This window comes from Uloborus diversus, chromosome 4, assembly GCF_026930045.1.
Source record: "Uloborus diversus isolate 005 chromosome 4, Udiv.v.3.1, whole genome shotgun sequence".
Classification (NCBI taxonomy): domain Eukaryota; kingdom Metazoa; phylum Arthropoda; class Arachnida; order Araneae; family Uloboridae; genus Uloborus; species Uloborus diversus.
In genome coordinates this window covers 56,588,690-56,608,882 of record NC_072734.1, presented here as the reverse complement: position 1 = coordinate 56,608,882, position 20,193 = coordinate 56,588,690, and the positions used below count along the sequence as shown (strand labels likewise).

Below are 20,193 nucleotides of genomic sequence, written 5' to 3'. Positions count from 1 at the left end.
GGAGAATGTGTGTGAAACTGACTTTTTGTGCAAGGTTTTTTCGTCCTTCCAGTTCGTGACCCGGTTTTAAGATTCAGGCAGGGAGTGGCAAGTTTTTGGGGCTTTATTGTAACTGATTTAATTTTGATTAAATAAAACATAAATGAAATAAACCCACAATCTAATATTTTTCAAGATATACAACGCTGAACTTAGGAATGATCTTCTGCTATAAAGAATTATTAAGGGAGATAAATATATCAACTTCTGCCTTTCCCTTCTGTTTTTTTTTTTTTTTTGTTCATAAGTAATACAAGCACAAAGTACATTTTTTTTTTTTTTTACTGCAAGTAAGAAGATAACAAGTAAGATTATAATTACTTTATATTTGATAGGATCCAATTTTGATGGTCTACGCCAGGAAAGAGCCATACTGTGAGTAGTAACATCTTGAGCTCGCAATTGTGTTGGAACATCTAGGATAAATGGAAATTGTAGTTCAGAAGTTGCAAAGAAAATATTTTAAATTAAATATTCATCATTGCAATATTGATAGAAACATTATTAATTGCGAAAATACAACCATTTTTGAAACATTTACTAAAAGGTTGGTTTATTTTTGAGAACTTTTTCTTAATACAGGGTTGCCAGCCTTTTTTCTGCAACTTCAGGAGCAATTACTACCAATTTGCAGCTTTGGTTCTCCACGAGAGATAAGAAAAGTAGAAAAATTATATTTTATAACCACCATGAAAACCTTTAAAGTTATAACAGTTGAGGGCAAATCAATCTCTATTTTTTCCTCACCTTGAAGCAACTGATCTCTACATTTTTTGTTTTCCTATCCAAACAAATGATGTAGACAGAAACTTGAGAGGCTGCTTTACACATCAAAAACTTATAAAAGTTTCTTTCCATGATAATTTTTCTAATGGACAAATGTTAATGTTTCAAAAACTGAAAATGACTCAATTCAATAAACATACAAACAACATTAATGTAATTTTAAAAGAAATTTGTGGGGGAAACAGAATATTCAAAAGGTCATTCTGAAGGGCATAAAGCTATCAGAACTGTGTTGTATAGCTGGGATATTATCATAACTATACATATCTTTTTGTTAGTTTAATTTCCTTAATTGGAACAGCTGCAAAATAAATAAAATAATAATAGTAATAATAAGATTTTTTAGATGGGCTTTTTAACAATTAAAAAAAAGCTACTTGCACTAATTTCTATAATTGTGATATTTTGCCAAGACATTTGTTATAAAAGATAATGCATCTGCAACTTCTCATACACATTTGAAAACCAAGAATCATCAGTAACAACAGTAAAATTTCTTAATTTTAAATTAAAAAGTTAAGCAAATAGAAATTTAAATAAAACATTGCAATAAGAATTTCAACTAAACATATATATTTACAAACCTGTAGGTGCCACCCGAACAGATATCAATTCCGAGAGCCTTCCCAGACCTTGCCGTGTCCTGGCTGCAACTCGAATTGCATACATGGCATGACTGTCCAGACCGGTCAATTCTGCAGACCAAGTCAGAGGTACACTTTTATTGTTCCACCTGTCTAGATCTTCAACAGGTTCTTGAATGTACAGAACCTGAGAGAAAAACCTTTTGTTCAAGCATTTTCTCCAAAATGTGCACTTGCACACTTCAAGTTTAATGAAATTACGTATTTATAAAAATATTATAAAATGTTTTTTTTTCTGAAATCTAAAATGGCTTCTTAAGGTATTTAAGTAGAGCACCGAATATCATTGTTTAAAAAAAAAATTGGAAAAGATTTCCCACTTGGCAAAGCTGTCCCAGTTGACAGTATTCCTATCACGTATTTGAAAATATAAATCTTAATTTCCAAGAGTCATATATAATTCCAAGAGCAAACTATTTTTAAAAATTTACATTAAAAATTATAATAATAACTGAACCTAATAATAATAATAAATAATAATAATAATAAATAATAATAATAATAAATATCCTAAATAATATAATAATAATTGAACCACTTCTCAGTTGAACTTTTTAAACAAATTAATAATAATGAATTGTTTTAGCTCATAATTTTTGTTTTTAAGAATGGATGATGAAAATTTCATCAGAGTTATAGCCACAGTAAAATAATTTTTATTTTGTCTTTGTGTGCTCCTCTCTCAAAAAACTTCCACTCCTATGGTCAAGGTGTTATTCATGCCACTTTCAGAGAAAAAAATCATAAGTAGGAAGAGAACAGCTAAGAGTTTCACCTCATATCCCAATATGTCCAAGAAGTAGGGAACTTGGTCCCACCAGACCTCCACTGATTGGTCGGAAGTGGCCACTGCTTGGACATTCGTAGGGGCCGGGGGAACGTCTCCCGGAGTCTGCACCGTCATTTTAGGACTCCAGGGGCCACCCCCTTTGGAAGTGTAAGCACATACTTGGAAGGTGTACTCCGTGTTTTCATCCAGATTGCTATGGGTGAAAAAATACATGAATTACTTGAGAACAAGAACATTACAATAATCGGTATTCAGTGAATGATCAAAAACAAAAATCTGACATTTCTGACAATCATTTTACTCCTTCTTTGTCAGATTGTTTTCAAATTTCTGACCCAAAAAAGTTTTTTTTTTTTTTCTAAAATTTAATATATGTTATATCTAAATCCTAAAACAAAATTAGAAAATCATATTTAAATATTTTGATTTTCTCGAAAAAACTTCTGACACAATGAATCTAAGTTACTGCTGGAAGGAGAGAATTATGCACTTTAATTTTTTGAATGTGAATATTACCTGAAAACCATACGAGTTTCAGTAGTATTCCTCTCGATAACTGCCCCATCTGATGTTTTGTGAAACTTGATACTATAATGAGTTATTCTACCATTTCTTAACTGCGGCACAGGTGGCGTCCAGGTAATAACGACACCTGTCGGACTCTGAAGACGGCGAGACAGATTTTGAGGAGGAGCAGTTGGCACTGTAATGAGAATGCATAAGGTATGAATTGATTCACCGAACAGAACAGATTACCTATTTTTAATTCAGAAATACTTTAAAAATTAATGTATGTTTTTTTACCTACAACTAAGTATTTCACAAATATATATAGCACATTATATTTTACTTTTTATGACTAAAAATTTAACAACATTACTCAAACAAAATTCAGCTTTTATCTATTTGAGTAAAAAAGCATTGCCTATCTGTCTGATTTGTGTCTATGACTTGATAAAATAATGATAACTGAATAAATAAAAAAGTAATGTATTGAAAATTCTTTTCCTTATTTTCTCCCATTTTATGAAAGATAAATAAGAACTAAAATATGGACTTTTCCATCCTTGCCACAAAATAGCAATTAGAAAATATCTCAAAAAAATTGTTTCATGCAAAGAGATTCTGAATTACTTTTAATTCTATGCATAGTTGACTGAAATGACTTTGCATGCAGGATTGCTGCACAGAAAGAGTGGATCATTGTTATTATTTTCCATTAAAAATAATTTAAAAAATAATGATTATAAAATTTTGACGAACAGCCTTTTTGTGGTGTGATAGGTATGAAACATTTTAAATGCTTACGGGAAACATTAATTATTGGTTTTTGTTATCTCTAAAATAACAATGTAATGATGATATCTGCAAGTTAACTTCTGAGATAATGTTAACAAGATGCCATTTTCAGTAGAGATTGATAAATTACACTTAAGACTTTCGAGAACGAGGATGGAAACAGATTGAAATTTTAGTATATTTTACTGATGTATCTTTGGATAACCAAAGATGACACAATATTGCGCTTTCAGCTAATAAAACAAAAGGGAAAGTCGAATAATTGGACAAGTATAGAAGAGTTAAAAAATTCCTGACCCCCTTCCCCTTCTAAACCAAAGAAACATGCACAAAGATGAAAAATCTTTGATCTTGGATCTTTCCAAGTTTCTTCTCTAACTCTTTTAAACATTATACACTAAATTTTTTTGCATACATTTCAGTAGACATGAAAAATATTGGAAGAAAAGAAAATTTCATTGCTGAAAATGTTTTGCTCAAGTTAATTACAATAATAAGATTTGGTGTTTTTACACCAGGAAGTAGCAAGAAACAGAATTTGGAGTAGATTATCTACTCTGTAAGTTTTAATTTCAAATGAAAAAATGAGATAAGGCTAAGAAAAGCTAAAACATTCAAAATTTTGGCCTGAAATCAAATTTTTCGGAACAAGGCTTACAGGTTGGAACAAATATGATTGAATCAGAACACTTGCCAACTCTGTATGGTGCTTTTAAAATGTCAAAATAAATAGTTACCTCCTTCAGGCGTATCAAGATAAGTGTATGCTTCTTGGCCCCAACCCAGGCCATTCTTCCCAGATAGATAGAACTCATAACGGGCACCTCGATCTGATTGAGAAAAATAGTGGTATTACTCATTGCTATACTAAGATAACAAGAAATGATTATATAGAGCATGAAATCAATCATTCATTTATGGAAAATTGTAGAAAATATGTAAGAATGATGTAAGAATTTTAGCTTTCTAGTGTTAACTGTGTGGTTATTAAAAGGTTAGCATTTATGAGAAAGGAACAGAACTAATTTGGAATTTGAGCAGATTAAATGATTTCTTCCAAAATTTCAACTGTGCGAAAAATATCTCCAATCAGCTCAAGAACAGGTAATTCAAATTCTTGAAATTTAGATTAACAATAATTCATTTTTGGAGACGATTGAATTCTGCACCAAATCTAGTTCAAACCCATCTGGGAGTATGAACTTGTTTTAAGTTCAAATACAAACAGACATTTATATTTGAAAATATAATTAAATATTTCAAACCAAGACAACATAAGTTTTGAGGGGGGGGGGGACGGGATTGATGGTTTTAACATAAGCCAAACATAAAATTACAAAGTAACTGGAAAACTGCAGCACCCTATTGTTTACAAGTACTTATTGTTTGAAGTACAACCTGGAAAAGGAAATTATGCAAAATAATACACAGTATAAAACCAATTTAAAGATTGTCAAGGGGCTTTTAGTTGTTACTGATAAACCAAATTACTGAATTGAGGAAGCACACAGTGCGACTATTCAAATTGTAATCAGAAAAATCTAATATTAAAACCAAGTCATACTGTAAATGGTTTCCATAATACAAGGGACTTAAAAATCAATGATAAAACATGAGGTATTTGAATCCCTTTGAGAAATACAACAACTAAGCAACAAGAGCGGTAAAAAATTACTGCACTTTTATAATAAACATTTAAAAACTGTGCTAACCTAAATTTGGTATTTGGTGATTTTGCTCCAGAGGATTGATCTCCTTTTCATCCATTAGCTGAGTATCTGATCGGCCGTATCGTAATTTATAACTTACAAGTTGACCGTAAATATGAGTTGGACGGGACCACTGTACTTGAGCAACAAGAGTTGGTTCCTCTTGGATGAGCTGAACACTTAATTCAGGACGAGTAGGCACTAGAAGGAAAATAAAAATAAAATGTAAAAAAATAAAATGCATTAAAAAATATTTTTAAAGTAAAAAGTGATAAAAAAAAATTTCACAACTAGGGGGATCCTCCCCCTGCTCGCTGACACTCGCCAACTCGAGAAGATTGCTGCCAATCTTATTTGATCCACAGATATTTATATTGTCTTTTACGGAGAATAAAAAAAGAAAAAAATACATGAATAGAACAAAATGAAAATCCTGCTCTCTTCCCATAAAATGTATTTAAGTAAAGAGCTCATTAAAATCAGAACAATATAAAAATTCTGCTCCCACCTGAACAAAAATGAACTTCATGAAAATACACGAAAACAAAATTACTAATAAGCTATTTAAAAAACAAAATCTAAATGCCTTAATGTATCACATCAGAAAAATCTTGTCGAAGTTACAGTTTTGCAAATTTAATTGCATTATTGTGAAAAAAAGATTAATTTCAGCAGAAGGGACTTTGTACTCTTTTATGAATCTATAAAGCCTATGAAAGCTCAAATTATGGTGAAAAGCGAGCTTCATATCTAATGGTTTAGCTGACATTTTCTGTCAACTTTGAAAAAATAAGAAAGTCATACAGTTAAATATTTGTGACTCTAACAACAATGAAAGTTTCATTTCGTGAGCTAAGAATTAATTACACGCAGAAAACTCATGATCATGATTATTCCGAAAATTTTTTTTTGGTATTTTAAACAGATGTTTCCTAAATTATTACATCTTTTTAACCACAGCTTAAGGATAATTTATTGGAAAATATAAGAAATTTTAGGTTGTATACTATAAGCAAGTGAAACTAACAAAACAAAATTAAAAAAAATGCTTTTAAGAACACTTGTTATGCTTTACATAAAAAAAAGAGATATACACCAAGTAACCAATTTTGATTGTAATATTGAAGCAAGTGTCTATCATTTTTTGAGTTCATTTAAAAATTAGGACGGAGAATAGCTTATAATCTTGCAAAGTTTTCTATTAAGAGGTGCCTGTTATATGATACTAATGAGCAAAACTGATTAGTATCTCATAACATGTATCTCTCTTTTAAGTAATACATACCTCCTCCTAATGTCCTTTCTGTCTTCACTCTGCTTCTTGTTCCATCACCTTTTCTCGTAACAGCAGCAACTTGCACAGAATAAAGAGTGTCAGGTTGCAATTTAGTGACATTATATTCCTCTGCATTTTCATCAGCAACATCGTATCTCTTCGGTTCGTTCACTAAGTCACCATCCCTCGTCACTTCTTGAATGTGAATCTGATAACCTCGAATCAAACCGTTCCGGTCCTTGTTGGCTGGAGGCTTCCACCGCACAGTGATGGCAGTACTGTTCACAGCAGCCACTTTTACCTGCCTCGGTTCACCAGGAACTAATGAATGAAAAATCAGTCCAGTTTAGAAACAGGGAAGCTAGGTTTTACTGCCCCGTTTTTATTTATTTTTTTTCCGAATGTAGCAATAGAAAATTATCTCAAGTGAGGGATATTTAAAAACTTTTTATTATATAAGAAACTATTTCAAAGAAAATGCTAAAAACATACAAAAATTCAAGTTTACTTCTAATAAGAATGCAATCTGTGGGGAAAAAAACTTCATAAATACAAGAATTTACTCAATATGATTATCATTTTAGAGCAAAATAAGTATAAATTACTTAGATACATGAGCTTTTAATAACCTGTTAAAGAAATTCAAATGCTAAAAAGAAATTAAGCACTGAATTTTGTAAACAAATTATTTTTCAAACAGTTAAAATTGTAGTAGAAAAAATACTCCATTATTGACATAGAAATTAAAAGAGCGCTCTTTTAAAATTCACTGCCAAAATATTTATATGTTGTTATGCAAATAAATCTTAAATCTGATAAATTGATTAAAATAGCTTTATGATCTGTGTTTTACAAAAATTAAATTTGCCTTAAAACTTACCCTATTTCCTAATGAATGCTATTTTTCATTTATTTAAAATTTTAAGAGAAAATATTTTTCATATTTAATACAGTTGCATAGTTAAAAAAGCAAATTAAAAACATGTTTCATACCAGATATTCCCAATAAAATGCTTGAACACAAAATACTTTTTGTTTTAGACAAGAGAAAATACACTTCAAAAGCTTTTTTCAGAATATAAAGTTATTTTTTTTGTTAATAAGCTTGAAATGGCAACAGATACACATATGCAAAGGAGTAACAATTGCAGTGAATAAATACAATTTAAGACATATGTAATAATATTTATATGCAATTATCAGAAAGATATGTAACAGCATGAATGTTATTATTACACAAAGTTGTGTTATTATTAGACAAAGAACAATTAGTCCAAAGAATGAAAAATATGAAACATTTGTGAGACGTTAATATACAGAGAGAAAAACGACACATAGAGAGTAAAAACTTCCATATACAGAAACAGAAAAATTAGTAAATTGGGAGAAGGAGAGAGTTGCCAGCTGATCGAAACAAGCAATTCAGGAGACACATGCAGTCCCATGCAACAAACTACTGGCTCAACAGAAGGATTAACAGGAGAGTTACATCAAATGAAGTTCCAAAATACTTCAGTCATTTTGTTGAAATTTAAAAAAAAATTACCATCGGTATCTACTCCCATTGCTAATTAAAAGTCTTGGCCAGGGACTTTTAATTGGCAATGCCCAAGTTTATTGGATTATGAAAATGTACTACATTGATAAGTTAGATTATTTTCAAATTAGTACCTTGCAAGATGATATTGCAAGAGCGTGCACCTATTGTATTTGGATGTAACCAAAAGACATCTTGGAACTTCAGTTCATGCAAAATGTGGAGAAGGGAAAAGACAGAGATAGAGAGTGGCATATGAAGTCGAGCGACAGGTGGCGTCATACATACCGTCTTCATCGGTGCGAACTAGAATGGGTGTGGAAGGGGGGCCATCCCCCTTCACAGTACCGGCAATCACCCACACCTTGTACTCTGTCCATTTCTCCAGGCCTCCCAGGACATAAGTGAGCTGGTCAGCATCAATCTGGACTTCCTGTGCTTTGGTGGCCTCTAGTTTCTGGTACTTGAGCTTATAGTACGTAATGGCCCCGTTCTGCTGTTCCCTGGGAGGGGGTTTCCAGGTGATGCGGAGGGAGCGGGAGTTAACGGCAGAGCCGCGCACCTCTTGGGGAGGGGCACCAGGCACTGTGGGGAGAGGGAGGGAAAAGGAGGGAAGAGTGCGACATGTGCAGTGACTGGGAGTATATTTCGCTTTTGCTTGTGAACTATCTGCAGGTCACAGATTCCATTACTTGACATTTAGATGAATACTTTCACACCATTTCAACTTGAAACAATTCTCTTAGGCTGCTTTCATAAGATTTTCCTTTTATGAGGAGACTCTGGTTGGCAAACTCATTCACCGACTGATATCTTTTTCACAGAAATTTCAAGTGAATGGATGTTACCATTTTTTACTAAGGCAGTGATTTACTCAGAGTCAAGTAAATCCGACAGAGGGAAGCCAGATTAGGGCTTCAGGCAGGTGCGGATCCAGAGCGGGGTCGTGATTTCTGTTTTATATATACATATATGCATATACATAGATATAAGTTGTGTGTTTTGAAGATTCATATTCTAAAAGAAAAAAAATTGCCCCAGATCCCGTATGAATGCCAAAAAAGACATTTATGATCCCCTTCAAAACCAGAAGCTAGATCTGCCCTTGGCCCCAAGATAAGTTTCCATGAGTAACATACATAGCAGCATATTTTGCTTAAAATTAAACAGCTTATATGAAAAACAAGCACATTCACAAAGAAAAAAAAATGTTTTGATGATTTATAATTTGAGTGCTCCATTCCAGTAAAGCAGTCCATTGCAGTGTTCCAGTAAAAAAGTAAATAAAACGCCATTTAAATATTGTAGAAGTATGTGGCACATTTAGGCATTTATTGTTAGAGCTATTCTTTTTAACTATTGCCAACTTTGTACTCTCATAAGTTTATGAGCTTAACCTAGGAAACTTGCTTATGCCTAACTAATAGCTGCAAATGAGCTTAACCTAGCAACTTAAGGAAAGATAAGTAACTAAGAGTGAGTGCATGTGTGAATTGGTTTAGTCTTTGCCATTAACTTTAATTAGAATTAGTTTAAAAAACATTACGCTAATAGTATATATAAACTGGATAGTACTCTCAAAATCAATTCTCCATGTAGATAGATAGCATTACTTAACTAGAGTTTTTAAGCTTAAAATTGATCTTTTAATTACTGCATGTTGCCCATGAATTAATGATGAAATTTAATCTTTTAAACATGTAGGGAAAAAAAGAAAAAGAATTTTATCACGTAGACTCACAGGTGAATTGATTTAGCTCCCCCCCTCCCCCCACATTTCCGATTAACTTGAGTATTTTTACTTCTATATGTAAACATTTTTGTATGTAACATACACCAATATCTTTAGTAAGTTTTAATTTGAAGGATAATTAGGTTTTGATTGCTTATCCTTAAATTCTTTGATAATTTCAGAAGAAGTACATAATTTATCTTTCGTATCATCAAGATATAATGCAAACTGCAATATTAACTATAGGAAAATAAATTAGCAACTCAAAAAAATAATAGTTAAAAATAAATTTAAATGTGCTGATAAAAACAAATTTTGTTAACTACAAGAGTGCTTTGAAATGTATAGCAAGCTACAAATTATAATCACGCACATGTGTGTGGTTAGCATACATTTTAGTTTTTCTAATAAAAAATAAAAATTTCATCAATCAAAAGAAAAATCTTACAAAGCAGTACTATGTTAAGGGTAACTACGCATTAAGGATTTTAAATGGTGAAAATATTGAAATAAATATCAAGTGCAGGAAAATATGACATACAAAATAATACACAATAAGAAATAAAATAAATAATAATAAGGCAACTCATAAAATAATACAATCTAAGGAATAGGGATAGGCAAATGTAAATGAATATTTGAATCTCGTACAGTACTCAAATCATAAAAATTGAATATAATTATTTAAATACTAAAATAAAAATCACAAAAAAATTTCTGGAATTTTGTAGATTTTAAGTTTTAAAAAAGTGATTTCAAACTGAATCAAAAGTTTGTAAAAAAAAAAAAAAAAGTAAGGAACAAAAATTTCGAATGAAGAACAGAGATATTTCATTATGTTCTTATGTACTGCTTTGAAGGATAACTTATAAACACATGACACTTTTTACTATACTCTACTTTAAAAAAAATGTACGAAAGTATTAATAGATAATAAAGCCTTACTCAAAGACTGTTGCTGCAAAAAAAAACTAATTAACAACTCCAATGACTAATTATTAACCTCAAATTTATTAACTAGCAAAAATAAGATTTAAATAAAAAGTTGTAAGATTGTTTTTGACATATTAAGACATTATACGAGCCAAATACAAAATGCAAAGATCTAAAAAGCAGTTTATGAGTTTACTTAGTAAATTCTTATACAATCAGAGCAGGGAATTGCAGATTTTAGAAGCACATGAGAAACTAACTTATTTATGCCTTACTAATATTTCTCATAAATGAAAATATAAATAAATAAAAATATTTGATAAAGATTACTTCCCAAAGCATGAAACATATTAAAATTAATGCGAATGCTTTCAGAAGCAGGTATAACAAACGTTCTTTTGTAATGTCCATTTTTTAAGAGACCGAAACTTTATGTTAAAAGTTGAGTACTTGAGAGAATATTCAAATATTCAAATTCAAGAGAGCTTTTGAATAAACAGAAAAAAAAAAGCTATTTGCCCATCTCAATTAATTCTGTCAAAAAAGATAGCAAAATCTTTTGACTGACACAAACTTCTTAATGTACCAAAACATAAAACTGATTTCGAGCATGAAAATTTCCCACATAGTGCACCAACTTTTACATGATGAAATTGTGATTCTAAGAAGGAATAGCAATATGTATCCTATTTTTAACCCGGGAGAACTTCAGCACACAAAAGACAGTGCAAGGTGTCTGTATGATCCCATCTATTAAAGTTTGCTTCATAAAACTTATACATGAAAATTCTAAATAAAGATCATTGTCAATTTGTAAAATAAGATATTTTTACATATAAAAAAACAATTTAGGATACTTTAAATTTATTGCTACAACAACTTTCCAAGAAATAGTTAATTTATTTAAAAAAAAAAAAAAAACACTAGAAAGACACTGAATACATACCCATATTAAATTTCACATGCATTGATCTCGGACACAATTGGAATTAACCTTGAAAATAAATTGTTCACATTTAATTCAAGAGATTTCAATTTTTGGATTGGGCACTCCAGTTTGATTTGGCCTCAAATTGCAGTTTTGTCCAAAAAATGGATGCGGTTTTTCAACAAATGAAAAACACAAACTACCGGCAGGTGCTCTAGAAAGAAAACAGTAGAAAGCAAGCTACAGATCTTCAGGTTAAAATCCGTTGAATTGCGCCATCGAAAATAGAAGATTTTAAGTAACTGGGGTGACTCAGGACCACATACGAGTTCTCCCGGGTTAACAAGGAAAAAAACTGGTGTTTCTTTAATTGTAATCATTTGCAGTATCTTTTTTCACAGAATAAACAAAAAAAGATAAATCATAAAAACAAGAAAATGATAGAAAAGTATGTACATAAGTAAAAAGAAGAAAAAAAAAAAATACAACAAATAATAATCATAAAAAAAAATCTTTACATGTTGACTAAAGTTTCCTGCTATTTGAAATAAAATTAAAAAGGGTTAAGAGTTCTATAAAAATTAAAAACATATAAAAAAAAGTAGAAAGATTAAAATTATTAAGGGAAAATAATCTTAAACAAATCTCCACCCACATTTTTAAGCAAACATGTAAAGATTTGTTAGAAAGAAACAAATTGTAAAATCAAAGGAAACAAAAATGATAAATAAAATTTGTTCATAACAATTAATTTCTTTCTTTTTTTTTTTTGGATATGCATAAGTTTTATCTAGCCATACTTAGTATGTATTTTTCAAGCAAATAATTTCAAGTATTTCAAATAGTAAAATGCCAAAATAGTTTAGAAAGAAAAAGGTTTTAGAAACATTTTCCCGTAAATTTTATAAAGTAATAAATGGAAAACAAGTAAAAATTCAAACAATATGTTTCATGTGCAGTAAAAAGTTAAGAAAATAACTGATGAAATTTTTCAAAACTGAAGTCAAAAACTGATTTGGAATAAGAGATAAATGCGGCAAGTTGAAAAATATGTTACTGGCTACAAGAAGATAAAGGAATAATCATTATTCAAACATTTCTCTCTGATTGTTAAGCAATGTCCTACCCATCTCAATCTCCAGTTATCATTTCAATTTTATGATAGATACGTGTAATGAAATGCTATGATAATTACAGTATATTTTTATAATAAAGCTAGTAAACCGTCTTACATAAAGCACAAAAAAAAAAAAAAAAAAAAAAAATATTTAAAGTAGGATAATATTTTAATTTTAATTTTAAATTAATTTTTGTGATTCAGAATCATAAAAAGGACTGGTGAACATAAATAAACTGGAGAAAAGACTTATTCTTACTAACTTAAATGAAAACTAAATAGATGCAAATAGAAAAATTACTTGAAAATATGTTTCTTACAAAACAAGTTCAATTTTTAATACCACTATGCTAAAGAAATTTTTTTATCTGCTTCATTTTAGACCTATGATACAATAAAACATCTATTTATCCAGATATTTTTTAGAAAAAACAAAACATTTATACTATAAAGTTAACAATTTAAAAAATCTGTATTTTTGAACGAATTTACATTTAGAAACATGATATTTTTGCTCCTTTAATGCGGATAGCTACTTTTTTTTTCCGTCACTATTTCAGAAAGATTTTCAAATAAATTTGTAGAGGAAAGAATTTAAAACATATTAATGGGACAATATTCATCAAAATTTAATACAGCAATTGAAATTTAAAAGGTGCAAACGCATGCAGCTCAAATGTAAAGATAGTTCTTCAAATCAATATTAACAGATTTGGTGACAAAAGCTTTACAGTAAAAAATACAGCTCCTAAAAAAGTATTTTAAAATAGAGAAATATATTCTGATTAACAATTAAATTTTTAAGTTGATCAGCCTGACTCACTGTTATTTATATTTTATTCTTTCTCTCAATCAAAAGCAGATCTTACCTTTATTTGCAAAACATAAAACAAGTCAGATTAAAACGCTTTTCAAATCCTTACTTGGCAACTTTTGAGGCGACAGAATATGAAATATACTATTAAGGCTACCTACTAGAACAAATACAAAAGACTATTAATGCATTTTACTACTCAAACAAAAAAACATTCTAGAACATGCACCGGCCCTAGGTAATAGAAATCACTACTACCCATGTGTTATTATGATATTCACAACACATCATGATAAGCGAAATTCACATAATAATAATAATAAAATGATGATAAGAATAATAATAATGAATAAATATTAGAGAGTTAAAAAATGTCTTAGAATTATTCACCCAAAAACAAAGAGTTTTCAAATTAAACGTGAATTTATTTTATTTACTTATTTACTTTCATAAACATACCAACATCATATACAAATTCATATAAAATTTTAAACTTTGTATTGTTTACATTGCTTCTTAAGAAATGATTCTGTGTGAAAACACTGTAAGTAAGTTGAGGCATTGAAGCTTCATATCAAGGTGCACAAAATTTAAGCATTAAACACTATTGTGAACTTGAAATTTAATGCACAGAAACTTCCCGAAAAAGCTTAGTAAAAAATTCAGTAAAGCAATTTGGGCAGTAAAATAGTTTTATGATAATTCTGTGATATTTCTATATTTATTGTTACATTTCAAAATGTTACTTAATTATCATGATAGTTGTGGATATCAAATTTTTTAGTGAATTTAGAATACAATTTAGTACAACTGTGTGCTACTCAACACATGTGCAGCTGAAAAGCAATTATGTGCTAATAACGAATGCATCAGACAAAGGAGCTTTACAGAAATACTATTTAATCTATCAAATCAAAAGACTAAAGGTTTAGTCTATTTGTAGACTAAAAAACTAAAAATTTTATTCCTTCAAAGACTTTTAAAAGATGGTATAATTCACGATGAAACAAAGCAAATATTTTACTTTCGTTTTTTTCTTTTTTTCCCACAATATTACTTTTTTTGAAGGGGGAGAAAAAGCTGGTAAGAGGATTTATCAGATAGAAAGCCAAAATGTATAAATCTGAAATTTCACTTGATTTTTTTTTCTTGCAGCATCACAAGTAAAATTCAGTTCATAGCATTCTAACAGACTGTTAAAAATTGAACTCAAAAATAAATAATTTTTATAAGGAGCTGATAAGGGGAAAAGGATGTTGTGTACAGTATCTCTCCTTTTTCGCAATGTTGTTAATTTCTGTTAAACAATTTGTAATTAACTATTATTTCCGTTACAATGGGTAGGCATTTCATTAGAAAGTTTTAAGTTCGGTATACACTTCAAGAATCGTTTTATAAAGCATGGCTAGAATACTGCATATACAAAAAAGAAGAAATAAGTCTGTTAAATCAAGGTAGCACAAAATAAAAGTATTATGGAATTTATGTAGAATGGAGACCAACTATATACCTGATATCATAATGTTTCATTATGTCCAATGAAGTACATAATAACACAGTGAAAATGACCAATTTTTACTTCTTTTCTTTCTTTACTTAAATACTTAAAATGAAAGAGAGTTAGATTTTAAAAAATGAATTTTAAGGTTTGATATTTAAAAACAGTAGTAAAGTATTAAATGTCTACATTACTACTGCTTAAAAAAAAGTTTTAAAGTTTTTTTAAAATATGATGTCCCTTCCTCTCACACAACAGAAAAAAAAAATCAAGCTTTGAATAATAGCGACCTAGAAGTTTCACCTCCCATCAAAGAAACTATATGTATGATTTCACGTTAAGTAGTTCACTTTATGATGCAAAAAAAAAAAAAAAACATTAGGTGAGATATGAATTGAAATTTGATTCCCCATTTAGAGAAAAATAATTTAAGGACCCTGCATTTTCATGTAAGGGTACCAAACCTGTACTTTGCTGCTGTCATGTAAAAAAGAGTCTTGCATATCTAAGCTGTAGACAGACTAACAAATGAAAAAATCACCTATGACAGTGGTGGCCAACAGTTTCATAGCATTGACAAAACATATTTTCACATTGACGCTGGACACATTTTATTAATTTCACATCAGTGCAAATGAAAACACATAAAATATTCGGGGTGCACTTAGGTGCTTAATCTTGGTAGAAAATTTAGATCTGAGTCATATTGCTAACTCTAGTATGTTGACATACACTATGTATATAAGGACTGCTATGATCAAATTCTGGTTAAAAAATCTAATTGAAGAAACTCTTGCAGAACTATTCAACTACATAACTAACAATATTCAACTACATAACTAACAACAATACATTGCACGGTTAATAAACGGAATTGAAACTTGAATCCATACAACAAAAAAGAGCAATTGTCAGAAATAAAGTTTTCACAGAATATCAAAAAAAAAAAAAAAAAAAAAATCTTCATGACAAATCAGGTGTGAAAACAGAAACCTGTTTGCAGACAAGGTAAAAAATACGCTCTGTAGAGAAGATTTTCATTTGAGTCCAAACCATTTTGGCATATTGTTGAACACATTCACACTAGTAGAAATTCACAAAATAAATAAATAAATAAATAAAATATTCAAAGGTTACAGAAAAAAGGATTTAAATTGAAGTACTTTCACTGAAGTTATCCATCTCAGCAATAAAACAAACTCTTACTGCAAAAAGAAAATTAATAAATATTGAAATGTAATGCAGTAACTGAACCATGACTCATGTGAAAACAGTTTTTTAAAGACAAGAGTAAACTAAGTTCACAACACTTTTTCTTGACAAATTTAAATGTGCCTGCAGTATCAAAAGTCAAAATTAATAGCTTGAAAGAACTAAACAAAAAAGTTTCACTGAGCTGTTACATATAAACAGACATATGTTATCTGAAATCATGTTCGGCCCTCAGCAGCGACTGAAGAAGACCTAAATGCACACTCTAAACGTGACGATGCTCCTGAAGCAGAACATTTTTTGTCAATTGTTGGCCAACATAGAATTCCAAAATAGAATGACTCTGTATATATAAGAGCCACATACAGCGGTTGTTGCAATAAATCAAAACAAAGTATTATCTCAGCTAATTAGGGGAAATGCATATTGGGGATTTGCATAATGAAATTAAGAAAAGTAAAGTAGTTTCTTTTGCAACATGAGTTATCCTTAAATCAGGAAAAGCAAAGTTACAACAAAGATCAATATTCAAAAAAAAAAAAAAAAAAATATTTATTGATTGATCATAAGCATAAATAATTGTGTACTTATTTAGAAAATTTAACACTGAAAACTATATGCACTTAATTAATCTTTAAATCTTAAAAAATCAGATAACTTCTACTTGTTGTAGTAAAGAACACATAAGTATGGATTTGTAGGAGTACTTGAAAAATATGAATGGAACATATTGGTTGGACAATAAATATCAAACATTTTCAAAGGAGAAAGTAGCATCAAATGAACACTTATTCATATTATTCTCAAAACCACAGAGAATATAATATTTTTTTAGCTAAAGAGTGCATTGGTGAAGTTATGGAAATAAATAGCCACAATTCACCCGTGTAACACTACTCTAAGGAGCATAATTGCAACATTTTAGCTAATGACTGCTTTGTGCACTATTTATTCTTAAAAATGTATTGCCCTAAATGCATTATTCTCAGAAATTAGTTGTGTTTAATGCCAGTATTAGCATTACTAAATGAATTTATGACTGATTTGTGCTGAATGCACAATTTATAGATTTTTTTAATTATTATTGTTCTTAGAAAATCATTGTTGTTAAATGCATACTATTGAATCTTCGAAAGGTATTAAGTAAAATACATTCTGTGTTGAATGGATTCACTCGCAAAACTTTGGTGAGAGCTTATAAAATTAACCACCAGAGATAACACATGGTCTTGGAAGCAGTGACAATTTTAAAAAATACTACTTCATTGAAATGATGGACAAAACTAGAAATGAAATGATGAAACCTTCTACATCAGTGAAAAAAAATCATGAATACTGAATATCAGCTACTGGAAGCAAGATGTCAGCAGTTACCATTAATGGGAAATTACTTTCCAAGTTACATGGCTACGCCAAAGTCTTAGGATATAAGGTTTGTAAAGCCCTCAGGCAAGTTTTGCTGTATACTCACAATGCCTTTTTATTTCATTTAATGTAGTAATCCTATTCTGTTTTTCATGGAAATTGTCTGTTTTGGGAAACTGGTCCAGATCCTCAAAAGACTCTTTTCGGGTAGGAAAAGTCAAGTTTTCATTTACACTGAACTGAGCTAAATTACATAATCAAAATACATAATGGCCAAGTTTTAAACATCAAATGTAGTTCAATGCAATGCATGATGCAGATTGACCACCACTGGCCAAAAGGCAACTACAAAGCATCTTGAAGAAATATTTCAGTCTACATTGGAATTCAACAGGCATATGACAGCTTGTGCAGCATGGTCCACAGCATAGTATATAAGGCAAAAATAAATGGCACTCTGAAAGGGCATTTGCATGCGTGCTGTAAGAAAATGATGCAAATTATCTGAAAGTGGGTGTGGGGAAAGAGTACTTGGTCCTCATGCTCTTTTGCAAGGGAGGAAAAAAAAAATACTAAAATTCAAAGGGTTGGGGTAACTGGCAACTTTCTGTACAAATTATCAAATATTATAATGGCCATTTTCAAAGCAGATCAACAATTAAAAATTTAAAAAAAATGAAATTTTTTTGACATGTTTCCAATCAGCATTTGAGACATTTCTAACAATTAGATTTTTTTAATTGTGAGACATTTGGATTTTATATTAAATTACTACTTTGATGTTAAATTCTACCAGCAAAAATATTTATTTTTGGACAATATATTCATTGGTGTAGCCAGGATTCCCATTAGGGAAGGGCAAGCATAGGTGCAGAGAGATTCTGGTTTTTAGTTTGCCCCCCCCCCCCCCCAGGAAAAGCTGTTATGTGGGCTCTCCCTTGAAATTTTTTTTAAATTTATGTCTTAAAATTGCAATTTTAATCTATCTTTGGTGGCATTTAGAAAAAGGTTGGGAGTCAGAGGTTCTCTTCTAGAGAGCAGCAACTGCCCCCCTCTGGCTATGCGCATGAATGTATTGATGCTTGAAAAGTATTACTTACTGTCAGATAGTTAAACTAAGACTTACACCAACAACCATTAAACTGCGTAAACAGTGATTCGACAGTTCGAGAGTTATGATTAAAACAGGACAAAAAATAAATAAATAAATAAATAAATAAATAAATAAATAAAAATAAAAAGTACTTCTGCCCTTTTACTGATTTTTAAATTCAAAATATTTGTTGATTTAAGCACTTAATTTCCCATATTCAGTAAAAAAGTAGCATTTTTATTTATTTATTCCTAATTATTAAGATGAACAAAATGCTTGACACACATTTCATTGAGGATAAATAAACAATAAAAAAAACTAGCTTCCATTAATATTATTACTGCTCCAGGGAGAAAAAATGGTTATAAATTGTATAATTATTTCATAATGTTTGTTTTTAAAGACTCAAATGCTGATAGTTTTTAATTGAACTAAATGACAGAGATTGAATAACAACACATGTAAATGCTTTTTTTTTTCTGCTAAAAGCAAAGAGTTAAGATAGTTAAAAACACCTTTCGAAAGAGCATCAAAACCATGATGCTTTATCTGATCGAGTATATACCTACGGCTTACTTACCGTATTGGTCCGTCCTAACTTGCGAAGGTGGCGTTGCAGCCCCTTCTCCTTGCCTGGATCTGGCTGCAACCCAGACATAATACAGTGTGTCTGGGTACAGTTCGTTCAAGGTAAAGGAGTCGGTATCTGGAAGACTCTTATGATATTGTTGTTGGGTGAAAGTGTCATTCCAATACAAATCATATCCAATCACTTTCTCACCCGAGTGAGAAGGTTTGGCCCACGATACGTGAACAGTGGTTGATGATGTGGCTTGAACACGCAAGTTGCTAGGCTGACTTGGTACTAAAAGAGAAGAAAAATGATGTTAAAACAAAATTATGAAGTAGGTTTCACCATAACACTGTTTTGATAAACGTAATAGTTTTTTTATATTCTGATTCTTGTTTAATTATAAAACATTGAACATAAAACATTGATGTTAGAAAACCCTTAACATTGATGCCACATTCTAAACTGCACGACACAATATTAGGAACTGTGACAATTGTGGAGAACTTAGACACACTTGAAAATTAAGGCAGGCTAAAGGAGATTTATGGAGAAATGCTATTTTCATGCAAGAAATGCATTTTGAGTCTGACTTTGTTCTCTTACATTCTAGGTTAAGGAAGAAGGATAATACAGTAGTACCTCCTTTAAGGGATACCTCTATTTAAGAGACATTTTTTCTCTCCTAGTCAATTTGAATATAGACTTTCATGTATTTACCTCTCATCAAGAGACACTGTTTAAGGGACAGTTAGAGAAAAAATACAAAATTGATGTATAATCGCATTAGAAATATTGAATTTATTAGAATTCATGGTTTACTTTTTGTCCAAAAGTTAACTGGTAAAAG

General features: G+C 30.3%; 1 protein-coding gene across 1 annotated transcript in view; it reads right to left on the bottom strand.

Moving 5' to 3' along the window:
• Positions 1-20,193, bottom strand: part of LOC129221107 (tyrosine-protein phosphatase Lar-like) — a 281,893-nt gene that overhangs the window by 34,508 nt on the left and 227,192 nt on the right. The window contains exons 13-21 of the mRNA XM_054855554.1: positions 19,353-19,637; positions 8,369-8,665; positions 6,553-6,864; positions 5,271-5,468; positions 4,296-4,388; positions 2,776-2,962; positions 2,245-2,452; positions 1,410-1,596; positions 361-455 (exon numbers count right to left, since the gene is read on the bottom strand). Coding sequence (XP_054711529.1) covers positions 361-455; positions 1,410-1,596; positions 2,245-2,452; positions 2,776-2,962; positions 4,296-4,388; positions 5,271-5,468; positions 6,553-6,864; positions 8,369-8,665; positions 19,353-19,637 — 1,862 coding nt within the window. The remainder of the gene's footprint in view (positions 1-360; positions 456-1,409; positions 1,597-2,244; positions 2,453-2,775; positions 2,963-4,295; positions 4,389-5,270; positions 5,469-6,552; positions 6,865-8,368; positions 8,666-19,352; positions 19,638-20,193) is intronic.